The 17,027-nt window shown below is 38.8% G+C and overlaps 1 protein-coding gene across 1 annotated transcript in view; it reads left to right on the top strand.

Moving 5' to 3' along the window:
- The window catches only part of LOC140501080 (disks large-associated protein 1-like), an 890,990-nt gene extending 883,286 nt beyond the window's left edge, over nt 1-7,704 (top strand). The window contains exons 6-7 of the mRNA XM_072604298.1: nt 1,482-1,659; nt 7,332-7,704. Of these exons, the coding sequence (XP_072460399.1) occupies nt 1,482-1,659; nt 7,332-7,679 (526 nt within the window). The 3' untranslated portion in view covers nt 7,680-7,704. The remainder of the gene's footprint in view (nt 1-1,481; nt 1,660-7,331) is intronic.
- The last annotated feature ends 9,323 nt before the right edge of the window (nt 7,705-17,027 follow it).

The raw sequence follows: 17,027 nt of genomic DNA on the forward strand, positions 1-17,027 counted from the left end.
AATATTAATATTAATATCAACAATATGTTTACTGCCAACAGCCAGGATTTGACTGACTTAGCTGATATCTTTAACACAGAAGTTGATTTTCCTCTTGAGGTATCATGTTATAAATGTATTTGTTTCAGCTATTTCTGATGTTTTAGGAGTGGCATTTTGCGTATAGTGGGTAAGACCTTTAAGAAAGGTTTAGTGCTGTGCATTTTGTCCATCAAGTTCTATTTCTTGATAAGTACTCAGATTTCAGAAAAACCTGGAAAGATTTACAGGAACTGATGCAAAGTGAAGGAAGCAGAACCAGGAGAACATTAGACACAGTAGCGGCAGTGCAATGATGATCAATTGTGAATTTCTTAGCTATTCTCAGCAATGTAGTGATCCAAGACAATTCCACAGGACTTATGATGAAGCATGCTATCCACATCCAGAGAAAAACTGATGAAGTCTGAAGGCAAATCAAGTCTACTATTTTTCATTTGCTGTATATTTTGTATTTTCAACAAAACTTAAATTTCTGTATTTTTTCCTTTAGGTCTATGCTAATATGGTAATAGGTTTTGTATGACTAAACATGTATAACCTATATTAAATTGCTTACTGTCTCAGAGAGGAGGAGGGGGGAGAGAAAAATTAGAGCTCAAAAAATTTTTCAATGAATATTAAAAATTGTCTTTACATGTAATTGGGGAAAAATAAAATATTTTTTATTTATTAATGTCTATTTCCAAATAAATGAAACATTTTGCTTTTGTTTGACAGATGAAGAGATTTGGTTCAGACTTATGATTTCATTGGCATAGTGAACTTTTTTGAAGTGGAAACTCTGTTCACCAATGCTTTTCGGCATGCTCTCTGTGACTTATCATTTTAGAGCTGCCAGGAGCACCGACCTCAGTTCAGTTTCTTGCCTCTGGTCACATCCCACAGGTTAGAGGCAGAGCCTAAACACAGGCCTTTCTGATGCTAAGGCCAGAAGTCTACCTGTGCATTTTCAATTGCCTCTTTAATGAAACAGAGATAGTTGAAAACTCATTCCCACTTGACTACTTGCAGTGCTTGGAAGCCCCATAAAGAGTGGCAGAAAGGAAGACTTAGGTACAAGAAAAAATAAACACATAGAAATCAGAGGGAGAAAAGAACACCAGATTAATTTCCATGGCACCAGGCATGAGGCAGAATTCTTATGGAAGTCAGGTAGAGGGATCTATCCTCCATCCATTGGAAAAGTACAAGCATGGAGCTTGCCCCACAGTACACCTGACAGATCCTTGCCTGTCCTCTGAAATATTCTGGTTCTGTTCACCGTTTAGGAGCAGCCCTTCTCCTAAATGGGTATAGATGGGGCTAGTGCCAAAGGACAAAAACTCTGTAACTCTAGCCACCATTTACTGGGCTGCCTAAATAATCATTGTACCAGACCTTGTTACTACCAGATAGTTGAGGGAATGACCAGATATACCTTTCCTATTGTTCTTTTGCAGGATATCCAATGAACACTCCCCAAAACTGCAGATCCGGAGCCACAGTTACCTGAGGGCAGTGAGCGAAGTCTCAATCAACAGGAGTTTGGATAGCCTGGACCCTGCAGGACTTCTCACTTCACCAAAATTCCGCTCTAGGAATGAGAGTTACATGAGAGCCATGAGCACAATCAGCCAGGTGAGTTGGAGGGATCCATCATCTTCCCAGACATCTCCCTACAGTGTTGGAGGAGCTGTGAAGAGGTTAACCAAGGGCAATGGGAGAAAACAAGACCCTTTTTCAAATTTTTACTTTTTTGTTTATTTGTTCAGTTATATCTGATTCTTCCTGACCCACAGACTGTACTGTCCATTTTCTTGGCAAAGATATTGGAGTGGTTTGCCCTTTCCTTCACCAGTAGAATGAGGCACACAAAGGTTAAGTGACTTGCCCAGGGTCATGCAGCTAGTAAGTGTCTCTGATTTCTGGGCCAGTGCTCTCTTCACTGAGACACCTAGCTGCCTCCAAAATTTTGCTTACTGATCTAGAATTTCAATTTATACCATAATTGAAATTATATTTCAAATTCTCATACAAAAAAAGAATACACTCCTTGACTTTCTTTGTATTTCAGGTACCTACCTCTTTGCAAAAGAATAATTATTGAACATGTTGAGAAAGAGAATTAAAAGTCTACTAGAGTTCAATTCAATAAGGAATTATTGAATGCCATCTATAGGTCCAATACTAATACATAATGCTAGGAACTGAGAAAAATACTAGAGAGATTATTCCTTCTCATCAATATGTTTACAATCTAGTTGGGAAGAGGAAAGTTATATATGGGAAACAACTAAGGGATAATAGAAAACTCCATAAAAATAAGACTCTCCCCCTTGAAAGTATAGGATAAATAATAGTGCATTGGACTTCCAAAAGTAGAAGTGTCAGTATAGACTAGAATAATCAAAGAGGGCACTGTTGGGGTTGGGGGTGACTCAATATGGGCTTTGAAGAACAGCTCGAATTTGAGTTGGTCAAAAGAAATGGGAAAGGAATTCCAAATCAGGGAAAGAACATAAACCAAGTTTAAAATGAACAGAATTTGTTGGGATACAATGAGTGAACTGTTCTAACCATAGTTAGGGAGATAATAGTAAGGATGCCTTAGTTTTCTCTTTCATGTGGTAAGAAATTAGAACTGTTGAAGGTCAATACAGAATTAGAGTGAGGGCAAAGCAAGGAAGAATTGGAAGGGAGGAAGATGGGGGAAGAAGGAGATGGGAGTAGGTGGAGACAGAAAAGAGAGAGAAAGAGAAGGTGAAGGGAGAGGGAGGAGAGGAGTGAGAGAAGAGAGCAGTAGGTGATGGACAGGTAGTAACTCAGCATTGAAAGCAAGATCCTTTAAAAGCAAATTAATTTCAATGAGACTCCACAGGGTCCCCCATCATCTAAGATGAGAGCACCCAAGCAAGGAATTATGAGGCAAAGCTAGGAGGACAATAGAGAGGACCCAAGAACAACAGTCAAGAAAATAACGAAGAAAGAGTTAGTAGGCAAGGTGCCTACATATGAACTAAAATACCATAACATTATCTATTCACTCAATAAGGCTGCACTTTTGTCTACCAACTAACATTAGCCAAGATATTTTGTCATGTCTGTCATTAACTTGATGGATAACATCTCCTTCCAAGTTATACCAAACTTTCAGTATAATATGGGGGGGCAATTTGTGAATGTTTTTTGTTTTTGTTTTCTATGTGTAGAAAAATATTAATATCACTTAAGTATTTTTAGTAAGTATAACATAATGGGCAAACACAATCTAAAGCTGTCAAAACAGAACCTCTAAGCATAGTTGGCATACCTGCAAAATACATCAGGAATTTTAGGAAATTTTGCTCAGAAAACATTTATGCATTTATATGGCTCAACTCTAACAACGTTACTTTATTTAGAGCATTGGGTTTTTTCCCCCCATAAAGAAAAATATGCAATTTCCCCCAGGACACATTAGCCACACCACCTACAGCTATTATCTCATAAGCTGGTGTTCCTGACCTTAAAATAGGCAATATTTCCCCTCAGGTGACATGTTAATGAGACATCAAGGAAATGATGGTGTTGAGATACATAGTGTAAGATGTATCATTGTGCGATGTTGGGCCTTGACAGGCTCCACAATTCAAGCACATAATTATTTATGCCACAAATAAAATACAGGAAAAAGGCCTATTGTAAATGGGCCCCTGATGGTAAATGTTTCTCACAGTCTTATTCAGTTTTCAAACAAGCCAATGACTTTACAAATGATTTTTGTTGTTTTCTTTCCTCCTTGTGACTTCACCATCAATCACTGGGAAGATGATTGCCCCTGTGAAAGTCCCTGTGCCTGAAATTGTGCTGGACACCCAGTCAGGAGGCACATGAATAAGTGTCTCTAGGATGATAGAGATCCTCCATATTAATCCTTAAAGTATTACAAATTTATTATCAGCAATAATAGTATAGCATTCAATTACATTTTATTCTATTTTCTTTGGCGTACCAGTGTCCAATTCCTCAAAGGAATTATAAGTCAAGAAATTGGTCTAGAATAATTGTTTTCTTCATCAATACCTCATAAAAATAAATGCTTCTGAAAAGCAAATAACCAAAACACACACACACACACATACTCACCAACACACTATAACTTTCATCCAAATGGAAGAATTTATTTGGACTAGATATTTGTGCAGTCATCTCTGACCTCTGGTCCAAACCAAATGAGGACCTGGTTTAGTACTTTATTTTCTAGTGTTTTCTTGTCTGTCAAAAACAAGAAATATTGGCTTGAGAAGGGAAAAGAATAGATGCTAATGTGGAAAAAAAATGTTGTGTGACATCTACCATTCTCTAGTTAAAAACTGATTTTTGTTTCTTCCTACGGTTTTTAGTATCAGAAGATTAGAGGATATATGGATGGGGGAGAGGAGGGAGGGAAACCCTTTTCTTAATCTCCCGCAAGGCCATTATGAACTACTTGAATAGTAGTTATACCTGTGCCTTCAGTTTAAGGGACTGAGAGTATATTGCCCAGGCAATATTCACAGCACCAACTGCTACTATGAATATGCTGGCATAGTTCAGAATCACAAAGTGTAATAGACTCTCCATATAGAAGGCAGAAGAAAAACATTTATTCAGACACCAGAAAACTAGCTCCCAACACCAGAAAGCCAAATCAGTCATAGTAACCAAGAAGTCAATACATATTATCACTGCAGGGGACATGGGCATTCCCAAGCCTCCCTACACCCCTCCTGGGGCCTTCTCACAAACAAACACTCAAAAGCTTGCTTGCCTGTGTCATCTCTCTCCCTCAGCCCTAACTGCCCTCACCAACTTCCTGACAATTCTGTTCCACCCTTCCTGTTTCACCCTTCCAGCAAGCTCCTCCCACCACATGTGACTTAGGCTTACATGTGATTTAAGCAGGTCATATGGGCCTGTTAATGATGGGAAAGATTTTCCCATTTAAATTATCATTACAGAGAGGAAATCACATACTGAGAAATTAAAATTTTGTAATTATAGAGGGTACCAACCAAGGAAAATCTAGGAAAGAAATCTGGAGGAAGCAAATGAAAGATCAGAAAACACTTATAAGAAACTGGAGTGAGAAAGATTTTATTCCAGAGGGTGGAAGATATTACAGTTAATATGTCTATAACCCCTAAACACAAAGTAAGCCACTCCCCCAAAATGGTGACTTGTCCAAATCAAATGTCTCCCACACCTAGAGATGACAAAAATGTGTGCATCTGAGTGTTCTGAAATAGTTGGTAGAGGGAGAGAACAATATCTGGGATCACAAGATCACTGAGGGTTCAGTCTCTTTCTATGAAGAGGTTCTAATTATTTTCCTTCCTTTAGGGTATACAAATGATTACTACTTTTCATAGAATCCTAGAATTTGAGTGTTGAAAAGAACTTCAACAACAATTCCAGTCCCAACCCATACACAAAGGAAACTCCACAATAACTTGCCCAAGAAGTGGTCATTCAGTCTCTACTTGAGGACCTCCAGGGGTGGGGTTGATTTCCTTCTTTCAAGTGGGGTGTACCAAATATTCAGAATCAAAGAGATTTTCCTAAGTTTGTATTGTTTGTTGTTTGTCCTTCCTTCTTGAAGAGGACCAGTGACCACAGGAAGGTGAAGTCTTGATTTGCAAGCAAATTGGATTTAAGGGAGGTAGAGCTGTACAAAGTCACCAGCTTCACTCTCTACTCCAGAGCCATCTGAGCCTAGTGGCAAGACATAGGTCAGGATGACTCCAGAAGCAGTGGAAAACCTTTGCCTTTTTTTCTCTTCCCTACTTATATATTCTATCATTTAAAAAAAAAAACTGGGACAATTAACTCTCTGGTCCCATGTAGTTTCATTTATGATTTCTTGAAATAGAGCACTGGAAAATCAGGTAAAGATCATTGGTATTCAAATGGAGCTACTTGACCATGCCTTAAATCCAAATCACTATGGCTGTCTCTGATTGAAGGATAATAGGTCCTAGACCAAGCCTCACTTGGTCATTGTTTGGGTTTTGATAGCCCAGAGTGAGTGTAAATAGCAATTGTTTCTGTTCTGGTCAGAAACTCTCAAGATCTTCCCCTCCTTTGATTTTTTTTTTTTTTTGAATAGGCCAATTAGGTCATCTTTTGCCTCCTTTCTTACCTAGCCTTAAATCACTGAATGGGTGTTGTCTCATATAAACTGAGAACTGGGAAAGCCCTTAACTTAAAAAGGCTAAGGTCTGCCACTGCATCTTCCAGTCATCCTGATCTCTATCTTGCAACTGGACTCAGATAATCCTGGAGGAGAGAGTGAGGCTGATGACTGCACAACCCTGCCTCACTTAAATCCAATTCTTTTGCAAGTAAAGACATCGCCCTCCTGATATCTTGGTCCTCCTGGAAAATGAAGGACAAACAAGTTTGCATAATAAATTCAAAGGTTCAGGTCTTGTCATCTATCTTCATTCACTAAGAAAATCAAGTTGAAGATATATGTAGATGCCTCCACCTTCCTGAATATATGTGTCTGTAGATAAGAAAGTACTACGTGAAGGTCAATCCATCTTTTCGAACTGGTGTCAGACAATACAGTAAAGTACACAAAATGTCTTGCTGGGCCCCATTTCAATGCTACGCTTTCCTCACCCTCTATCCTCACTGTTACTTCAAGGAGAATGTTATATTTAAAACTTTTGATTTATGATAAGGGTAACTTGTTTTTCATGATTCTTCCTATGAAATTCCTTATGCTTGCAGGTGTGTTGTATGCCTAGAATTTGCCAAAAGCTCATGATATAGCATCAACTATCACTAAATATCCCTTGTGCCTATCTCTCCCTCACCTCCTTTTTCATCTATCCTGTCCTTAATCTTTTTTCCTCCTCTTTTTTCTTCCTCTCCTTTCCCCTTCAGCCCCTCTCCCTTTTACATTCTTCCATGCTTTCAGTTCAATATTTAAGGAATCTATGATTTCATTAGTACTCTCCCCACAGACACAGTCTACGCTCCCTTTGAACCTTAGTTGACAGTCTTTATGGGCTGATGTAGCAAAAAAAGTTCATCAGTTGGTAAACAACTGTATGGTTGAACAGCTTCTTTGAATGTCACTTAGCCCAGTCCTGGGACACTAGACTCACACTCACAACCTTTCCAAATGGCAGAATCTGCTACATCTGGCTTTCTGATAGCATAAACTTGGAAGGTTTAGGGTCAGTTCCACACCACAAAGTAGCAATGGAATAGAATTTGAATAGATGTCTCTGCCCTCTTGTGCCTCCTAAATTAAAGAAAATATCTCTCTTCTCCTGCAGGTGAGCGAGATGGAAGTCAATGGTCAGTTTGAATCTGTGTGTGAGTCTGTATTCAGTGAACTGGAATCTCAGGCTGTAGAAGCACTGGACCTGCCAATGCCAGGATGTTTCCGCATGAGGAGCCATAGCTATGTGAGGGCGATTGAGAAGGGCTGTTCCCAGGATGATGAATGTGTGTCCCTAAGGTCTTCATCCCCACCCCGAACAACCACCACCGTGAGGACCATTCAGAGCAGCACTGGTAAGGCACAAGGGAGCAAAGTGGGGACTGGTTCAAAGCTGGGGATGACTGATTACCTCACAAAGTTGGTGAGGCAAATTCATAGGACTCCAGGCTGGAAGACATAACTTAAGAACATAGTGCCTGAAATGCACTTGGACGAAGGCACACTTGGAATCTTTGAGTAGCCTAACACCCACTTGTGCTGATAAAATATGCTATTGGTCCAAATGACCTCAATATCTGGAATTTTTGTTTGGGATCATTTTCATTTCCTTTTAAATAATTCTCATCCTCCAAACGAGATGCTGGTGCCAAAACATTACTCCTCAATCTCTAGCTCTGCTTCCCCCACAACTCATCTCCCTTTCCCTCTCTGAGTCCTTTCACCCTCACTGCCCACTTCAATCACAGTATCAAACCTAGGGTGAAAGGATTATCAGAGTAGATATAGTATATGTGGGAAGGTCCAAAATTCTACAAATACAACTCAAGCCTGTTAACAAGAGTTGACAGTGCCAATCCCTCGATTCCATCTTTGATTTGAAAGAAAAAGAAAAAGAAGAGGGTCGCCTAAATGTGTGGGTCTGTTTTGCTTGATTGTGCTTCTTTGTTATAAGAATTGTGTTGTTGTTCTTTTCTAATTGGGGAGGAGCCAGAGGGGCTTAAAAACAAATTAATTGAATAATGACCACCTTAGGGGTGCTATGCTTTTGCACGCTTGACCCCTTGACTTTATGTTTTCTTTCACAAAATATCAATATTATCTCTTTCTCTGGATATAAAAGACGTCATCAGAATTCAACAGAATGAAACAGGTGGACCAGAAAACAAGAACTAAGGAAATGATAAAGGAATTTTGTTGCTGAGTGTTGTAGATTTTATTTTATTATGACAGAAGGCAGATTCATTTTGGTATCATTTTATTTCAAAGCATTTGATCTCATTAAAAAAAAAAAAGGCCTCTCCTTACCCACTATGACATCCAGGTGGTGACTATTAAAATGAATTCTTTTTATTGGTAGCTCTTTGCCACTGAGGTCATAAAAGGAGCTTAACTGGTTACTATGACACCTGAGCCCACTACAGAAAGGGAACCATGGGTAATGAATGAACACTTTGGAAATCTGTGTGTTTGTGTAGCACATGGCTTCCCAAAAGAAAATTTACCATGTCTTAACCAGACTTACCTTATTATTGAATCCCTGGTAACTTAGATGGGGAGTAACATTCTACAGGAAGAACATACTAGGAGCTGAGAGAAATAATAAATGAGCTAGAAGGAGAGGTCCAGAGCCAGAATGTTGCATTATTTGCTATGACAATTTCATTAATTATCTATATTTATCACTGTTTAGAATCTTCTATGGGCTTGAAAAATAGTATGTTGATGAACCTAAGTAAATTATTATGCAATTACAAAGAATCAGGATTAAAGGTATACTTGATGAAGCCTCAGGAGATTAGATACTGGGAGTTCCTTCCCCCTGTACCAATACAAACTAAGGCATTGGGTCAGAAGGCATCTGATAGTAGTCAGAATTAGCTGTTGCCAATGATTTCTGCAAGATATTATATTGTATTTTAGGGTGACAACCAGACAATCATTTTTGACAACCATCCTGCCTTGGCAGGAGCATTGTCAGAGGGCAAATGCTCAACAGCAGGTCCACTGGTCAAAGAGGATGTAACCTCTGTTCAGCAGAAAAAAATGTGGCCTCCAAGCATGACTAAGTTCATTCCTAACATTGATAGGTCCAGATGCACATTTTTGCTTTCAAGGGGAATTCAGAGTCAAGAACCACAAAAGTGATTTCCAAGCAAAACAAGATTCATTTATGAAAAGGAAATCAAAAACTAAACTATTCCTGGGTATATTTGTGCACATATGTTTGTTCGTGCAATAAGTGTGCTCTCAGAGGCTTAAGAGGAGTTACTGCTATTCCAGTGTACTGTTCCATCCCCTTACCCCACAGCAATGTTCTCCCCTTGTCTCTGTCCATACCCTCCTGTAAAGCTCCCATTGCATTCTACTAGTGCTCTTTTTTACTCTTTCCCAGGGACTCTGCCTCAGTGTCTTCCTGTGTCCCTCATTCCCAGGACCAACATTCATGGCTGGGTCCAGATAGAGCCTGGATTGCCTAGGGCTCCTGATATTAAAAGTAGCCATAAGGACAGAGTAGGGCTTGAAAGTAGAATCTCTGCTCCTTCCATGAGATATTAAGGGTTTGACTGCATCTGGAGTAGGACACTAGGAGGTAGAAGATAAAATTAGTTGAAGGAATGCAAAGGTGACTTCATCACCTGCACCCCATGATCCATCCTCTTTGGCAACAAGCTGTGAGGCCAGACTTGCTTGAAGCTCCGTTCTAAGCCCTGAAGCCTTAGGGAAAGCTAGACCAGACTTGGCTGCATCTGAGGTGTGAAAGAAGGCATAGTCCGTGCAAATCCTTCAGTGATGGAAGGGTAATGAAGCACAAGTCTTATGGACCTCACCCTGAACATTCTCATCATATGAGAATGACACCCTAGTCTCTTCTGTGATTGTGTGATACCAGGTAAAAAGGCACTAGAAAACAAAATATATTTCATCTATATGTTAAGGAACAGGCACTTACAAAGTCATCCAATCAGACAGTTGAGCTATAATTCAGATGTCACTCAATTCTAGTATCTCTATTTCATTGAGACACCCATAAAGAACCCTTGCTTATGACAGTTTCCATGCATTTCTAAAGAATTTCCTCATGTGTAGACTCATGTGCATGCCCTATTAATTGAGAAGAAATTTGGTTGGTTGTTATTGTCCTTCATTCTTGAAAAGGACAAAAATGACATCATTATGTTGGGGTCAGCATACAGTGTGTTTGACTGTGGCTGATCAGACCTATACAAACTCAGAAGGCTGAACTGAAAGCATGTGCTACACTTGTGACAACTGAGTCTTACTAGCTGTAGGACATTGGGAAAGTCACTTTGTTTCTCTGATACTCAGTTTTCTCATGTGTAAAATGGGATAGTAGTGCTTGCCCTACCTTCCCCCCTAGGATTGTTATAGGGAAAGCACTTTCTTTGCAAACCAAAAATACGGAAGTTATTCTGGCTCAAGTCATTTGTCTTATTCATCAGTCTCCTGCTTAAACCCAGTCCAATACAAAGTTCTGTTTTTATCATTCCTTGAAATTCAGTGGAAAGCCCAGGAAATAGACAAATTAGCTTCAAGGACTACTTATTCCCTGAAAGAAGTGCCCATCGATGAAAAGAGAGAAATGCTTTCACTCTTTCCCAAATTGTTTTTGTGTTCTCTTTTTTGTTTTTCTTTCCTATGCACAAGTCTCAATCTCTTCCAGGTTTAGTAGGGCTTCATCCTGATTTCTCCTTTTGGCTATTTTTCCTTCCTCCATATTCATTTATTTTCTATTGTATATCTTATTTGTCCTGACCTACTCCTACTCTTCTTTTGTCATATTAAAGGTCTCTTCTTCTACCTGCGCCAAAGTTAAAATTCCCCTTTAGAGCTATCTATATTCTATGTTCTTTAACCTTGATCTTTGTGGCAATTATGTGTTCTAATAGCCTGATTTTCAGCCTTTCTCTATTGACTTCCTCCTCTCCTCCTACTAGAGAAATATAACCAACAAAAAAGGATACAAGGGCAGAGAAATATTTTAATAATAACTTTATTTGCTGCCAGCTCATCCTGGCTCGAGAGCTTATTGTTAAATTTTCTATCTGAGCATTTGTACCTCAGAAACGAACAAACACTCCAAATCAGGGCTTGAGTTATTGCTTTGTTGATTATCTAAACTTGAAAAGAAAATGTTAATAATGCAAATTAAACTTTAAAATGTATCATATGTACTTTTTTTTTTATTTTTGGAGAGCTGCTTGTCAAACATTTACCAGCATATCATTGATGAGAGTTCTCTTTTACATCACTTCTGTTTAGCTTACAAAGTACTTACCTTTCAATAGCACTAAAATGAGGGTAGTACAAGAAGTACTATTTCCCATTTTATTTCTGAAAAAATGGAGGTTCAGAGGGGTAATGACTTTTTCACTGCATCCTGGGCCATCTCCAGACATCCTGATGAATATCTGGTTACTGGATCCAGATGGCTCTGGAGCAGAAAGTGAGGCTGGTGACCTGCATAGCCCTCCCTCACTCAAATCAAAGTCAACTACAAGTCATGTCATCATTTCCTTGATGTCATGATCCTCTTCGGAAATGAAGGACAAACGCAACAACTGACTTGCCGACTCTTGTTGGACTAATTAAAATTCAACTTCAGATTTTGTGAGTTGTTTTCCTAAGATCTGGAGTCAGAGGACTTGAGTTTATCTCTTCTATTTACCTTGGGTAAGTCATTTGCCATCTCTAGGACTCAGTTTTCTCTTCTGTAAAATGAGAGTATTGTCCTAGATAACCTCTGAAGTCTTTTTCTGCTCAAGATCTGTACTCCTATGCCTCAAAGTCTAGGGCTTTTTTCACCATAAGATGCCATCTCTCATGATGTAAGTTCTAAATGAACCTTTTGAACCCCTCAGCTGTTACCAAATGAATGAGAATTTAAGAGCATTCCATTTAAGTAGGAGCAAATTAAGAGCTGAACTGAAAAATAAATTACCACTATATTTGCTTTCTGACTTAACATTGACTGTATTTAATAGAATCATTGATTGTCTCTGGATCTAAAATCAGCTTTCAGCGTGAGAATCCCACTTCCCAACCCACGTCCCACTTCCTCTAGTTGCCAAAGGAATTTTTTCAGAGTTTTTTTATTCATTCAATTAGTATTTATTGAGTGCTAAGTAAGGCATATTCTGGGTAAGAAGCTATAGACCCTTTTATGATAAAAGCATATTGCTTTTTGAAGGGTTAGCTCTGTGATGTCATAATTACTTATTAAGAAAATCATTAGAAAGTGTTTAAAGTCAAAGTACAATTTCTACTCTAGAAAAAACAAAAAGGAGGAAACTGAAAAAATGACCACAATACTTTAGTACTTCAAGGATCTGTGGTTTCCCAGTATGGGCATTTCCTCCATTCATGCAGATTACAACCCTATTATGCATCAGTCAATAGTTTAAAGAATTATTTTGGAGAGGAAGGGAGAATGTTTGGAGTTCAATTTTTAAAAAAATATTAAAAATTATTTTTACATGTAATCGGGGAAAATATTGAATAAATTTTTTTAAGAAAAAAATAAAGAATTATTTTGTCTGGAAAAAGAACAATTTTTGACAAAGAGAGTTCCTAAAACTTAGTTAAACTGGTCCTTGAGCAGCAGACATTCAGTCCATTGCCCAAGACATACTTAAAGTCTTTTCAGCTTGGTAGGATCTACAAGAGATTTTATACACCATCTGACTTATAGTAAATACTTAATATATATTTGTTGAATGACTTTGCTGATATAACAACAATACAATGATAACAACAATAATACTAATTAGCATTTATATCCACTTTAAAATTTGCAACATACTTTATAGATATTATCTCATTCAGTCCTTACAACAACCCAGAGAACATCCTCCTTTTACAGACGAGAAAACTGAGGTGGAAGAGTTTGAGTGACTTGTCCAAGGTCACATAGCTAGTAAATGTTTGAGGCTGATTCCAAGGCTACTGTAGCTATTGTGCCACCCAGTTGCCTTCTTCTAGAACTAAAGGTCACCTCCAAGCCATAGTGAAAAAGAACAGTAGAGTTTTGAGGGAAGGGATGATTCCATTGGTTGCAAGTAGAGAAAATACTTTTTGTCTCCATTTTTTGAAAGCTTTAGGTGAAAGTGGAGCATGGGGACTGACTTGTACCTCGTTCTCTTAGAAAGCAACATGACAAAAATGGAAAGAATACTGGCTCTCAGGTCAGAGGACAGGGATAGGGTTGGGGATAGTCAGTAAAATTTCTACTTAATGTTTTGAAAATGTAACTACACTAAATTTATCCAGTTCATTTGGGAAGTAGCATTACATTTTGGTACAATGGAAAGAACTCTGGATCTTAAGTCTAACTAGGCTAATACCAGCTCAGATCTTGCCTCTCTACCTTGGACAAGTGACTTAACCTCTGCTTCCTAAAATGGGCATTTCCTCTGCCCATTCAGATTACAATCTTTTTATGCCTCAGTTGATGGCATAATTCTTTAAAGTTATTCTGGAGTGGGAAAAATTGTATCTCCCATATTTGGTATGATACTTTCTATTTAGGAAGGAGAAAAAGCAGTCTTCAGTTAGACATATTGACAGAGCTGTACACAAAGGGGCACCTGGTAGTAGCACCTTTGAGCTACCGACTGGAGAAAGGACCCTGCATGCAGCCCATGGGTAGAGCCCCACTGTGTACTACCTGCATGATGTTGGGCAAGGCATTTCTCCTCCTTGGACCTCAGTTTCAGGCCCAGCTTATTGAGGAAGTTGAACTAGATAGCCTCAGAGGTTCCTTCCACATCTGGAGCCATGATCTTTTGATCCATTCAAATTTACTCTAGTAAACCTAGCATTAATGAAATATGCAAATGAAGCCAAATACATTTAAAGTATAAAAGCATTTCCGTCTTTCTTCCTACCTTAAATCCTTGTTTTCTGAAAACTGACATACTTATCTAACACTATTTCATCTAGGCCAAATTACTTATTATTGTGTTTGTTAGCCCTTCACCCCCTTCTCCCCAATAGACATATTTTTAAGTCATAATGGGAGGGAATCATAGAAAGAATATCTAAGAACTTCTTGCCAAATGATACTTCATACACCATGGAAATCATTCTATCTAATAACTATTTCCAGGATGATAGTACTTTTAGAAGCAATATGGTTTTCTAAATCATAAGTGAATTCATTTACTACATATTGCTCTTTAAGGGTTGCCTCTGCAATAGCCTACTTATTAAGAAAATCATTCAAAAGCACTTAAAGTAAAAGTACAATTTCCCTCACTCTCCTTCCACAGATGTCTGCAGAAGGCCAGCAAAGAGAGGATAGGGAAAGGGCTTATTTGTCACTCAGTGTTGACACCTATGCGTGAGCCCACATGTGGGCTCCTGCCCACCGGCTGCACACAGAGTCTATTCTCTAGTCGATAGCTTCTGGATGCTGTTATCGAGAGCCCTTGCTGTGTACAGCTCTGTCAGTTTGTCTAACAGAAGACATGTTTTTTCTTCCCAAAAGCAAATGTCTTCTCTGTTATTTCTGCTTGCCAAAACTACCTGCTCCCTCACAACAAGAGCCTACCCATGCTTACTTATTTACTGCTCACTCAAGCAAAAAGTCACAACATATATCATTTAATGACACAGCTTTAGTCTATCACTCTCCATCCAAAAGCCTTTTTTGCAGAAGTCAAGTAGGTTTTGATGTAGATAAAAACAACTATCCAAAGGATAAAAAAGGAAAGAAACAAAGCCAAGAACTTAGTTATCTTATCAACTACTATTATAAATAGCTTACACTTTATAGTACTTTATCCTTTCTAGAAGACTTGGACATTGAAAATCACAAGAGCTCTGGGAGATGGTGGGGTCTTTTCTTACTGTCTCCAATTTTCAGATGAGGAAACTGAGCCCAGGGACTTAAGACACTTGTCCTATATAATCCAGTTATCTAGTGGCACAGAAAGAACTAAAACCGTTAGGAACTACAAGGGCCTCAAATTGAGTAATCTGTACAACATGGTTTTGCGAAGAAAAACCTCATGTCAGTAAAAGAGCACATTGCCCTGTGAGATTTTAAAACAAATTGAAAATCCATTCCACTTATTAGTTGTTCTCTTATTTCAAACAACGACCGAGGTCAAAAGCAAAATGTAAGACTGCTCTCTGGGGAAGTCTATAAGGTGTTTCTCCATTACTCCTTCAGCTGGAATAGAAGGGCAAATGGATAAATAAAATCCACAAATAATTTCAAGAAGTCCATTTTAGCCTACAATTTCAACCAATCCAAAAGGATTTTGAAGCAGCTTGGTAATAAAGAGCTGGCCTCAGAGTCAGGAAAGGGCCTCTGGTTTACATCCTGGCCCTGCCTCAAAGTGGCTCTGTGACCCTGAACAAGTCATGAAAGCCTCTGGTGCTCTAGGCCAATAGGATCAAACTCAAATAGAAACAAAGCCAGTGAAGTCAGGATCCCTGGGGTTGCATATTGCCTTAGAAAACCTCATATTAACATCATGTTTTCGTGTATTTTTATTTGTATTGTTAAATATTTCCCAACTGCATTTTAATCTGTTTCAGCAGCACTAAGGAATACTGAGGGCCACATCTGGCTCGTACACCTCTGCTCTAGGCAGAGGTCTAATAATACAAGTTGCAAAAATGCTGACCTGAGTTAGTGGAGGGAGTTACTCATATCAATGAAACCACAGGACCTGTCCCAATGCCTATGTCCTTGGGACTCGGGTTACAAAGACAACCCCTTCCAAATACTTTTCCAGAATTATGAACAAGTAAGCTTGTTGTTATTCAGCAGTGGCCCACTCTTCCTGACCCCATTTGGGGTTTTCTTGGCAAAAATGCTGGAGTGGTTTAGCACTTCCTTCTTCAACTCATTTTATAGATGAGGAAACTTAGCCCAGAGTCACTAAGGTAGTAAGTGTCTGAGGCTAGATTTGAGCTCAGAAGATGAGTCTTCCTGACTTGAGGCCAGGCAATCTATCCACTGTGCCACCTAGCTATGCAACTGGTAAGCAGCAGACTACTAATTTGAATTTTATCTCCTCTCTTTAGCCAATTGGCTACAGAATGGACCTAAGGCCAATGTAAAATCACTGGAAGAAACATATCTTAAGGCACCTTAGTGCTCAACTAGTCCCCTCACTTTGCATGGGAAGAACCTAAGATGGAGTGACTTGTCCAGGGCCTCATAGCCAGTTAGTGACAAAGTCAAGATTAGAACCAATAGAGAAAATTTCTCTCCACCCCCCTTCTCTGATCTTCACCTTCTTCTCAACTAATTAATTATATCATTTACAGAGAGTGTGTGTGTGTGTGTGTGTGTGTGTGTGTGGGTGGGTGTGTGGGTGTGTGTGTGGGTGGGTGGGTGTGGTTCCCCTTCACAGAAATTTTAGGGAAAAGATTTTTGGATGCCTTCAATTACTCTCTTTCTCGTTAATATTTAACTTCCCATGTCAGGTTTGCATCATTGGCTCACGTTGAGCTTGTAGTTCAGTCAAAAAAAAAAAATAGGTCTATTTTACCAAACTGTTTTGCAACTACATCTCTCCTATCTCATACTCACACAGTTGGTTTTAAACTGTACCCATTTCTTTGCCATCTATCAATGTTCCATTAACCTCAAAGATGTCAGTGGGAAAACAAAATCTAGTTTCAAGTCCCTTCTCCCTGGGCTGCCTTTTCTTGTCATCTGGTTTTCAATGATGTCTGTTTGAGATTGTGGGCAAAATACTAAATAATTTAACTAGCAATAGAAAAATGCAAGGGTCTGAAATCATTAAACATGACACAAAACCGTATGAGC

This window comes from Notamacropus eugenii, chromosome 4 (assembly GCF_028372415.1).
Source record: "Notamacropus eugenii isolate mMacEug1 chromosome 4, mMacEug1.pri_v2, whole genome shotgun sequence".
In the NCBI taxonomy this organism is placed as follows: domain Eukaryota; kingdom Metazoa; phylum Chordata; class Mammalia; order Diprotodontia; family Macropodidae; genus Notamacropus; species Notamacropus eugenii.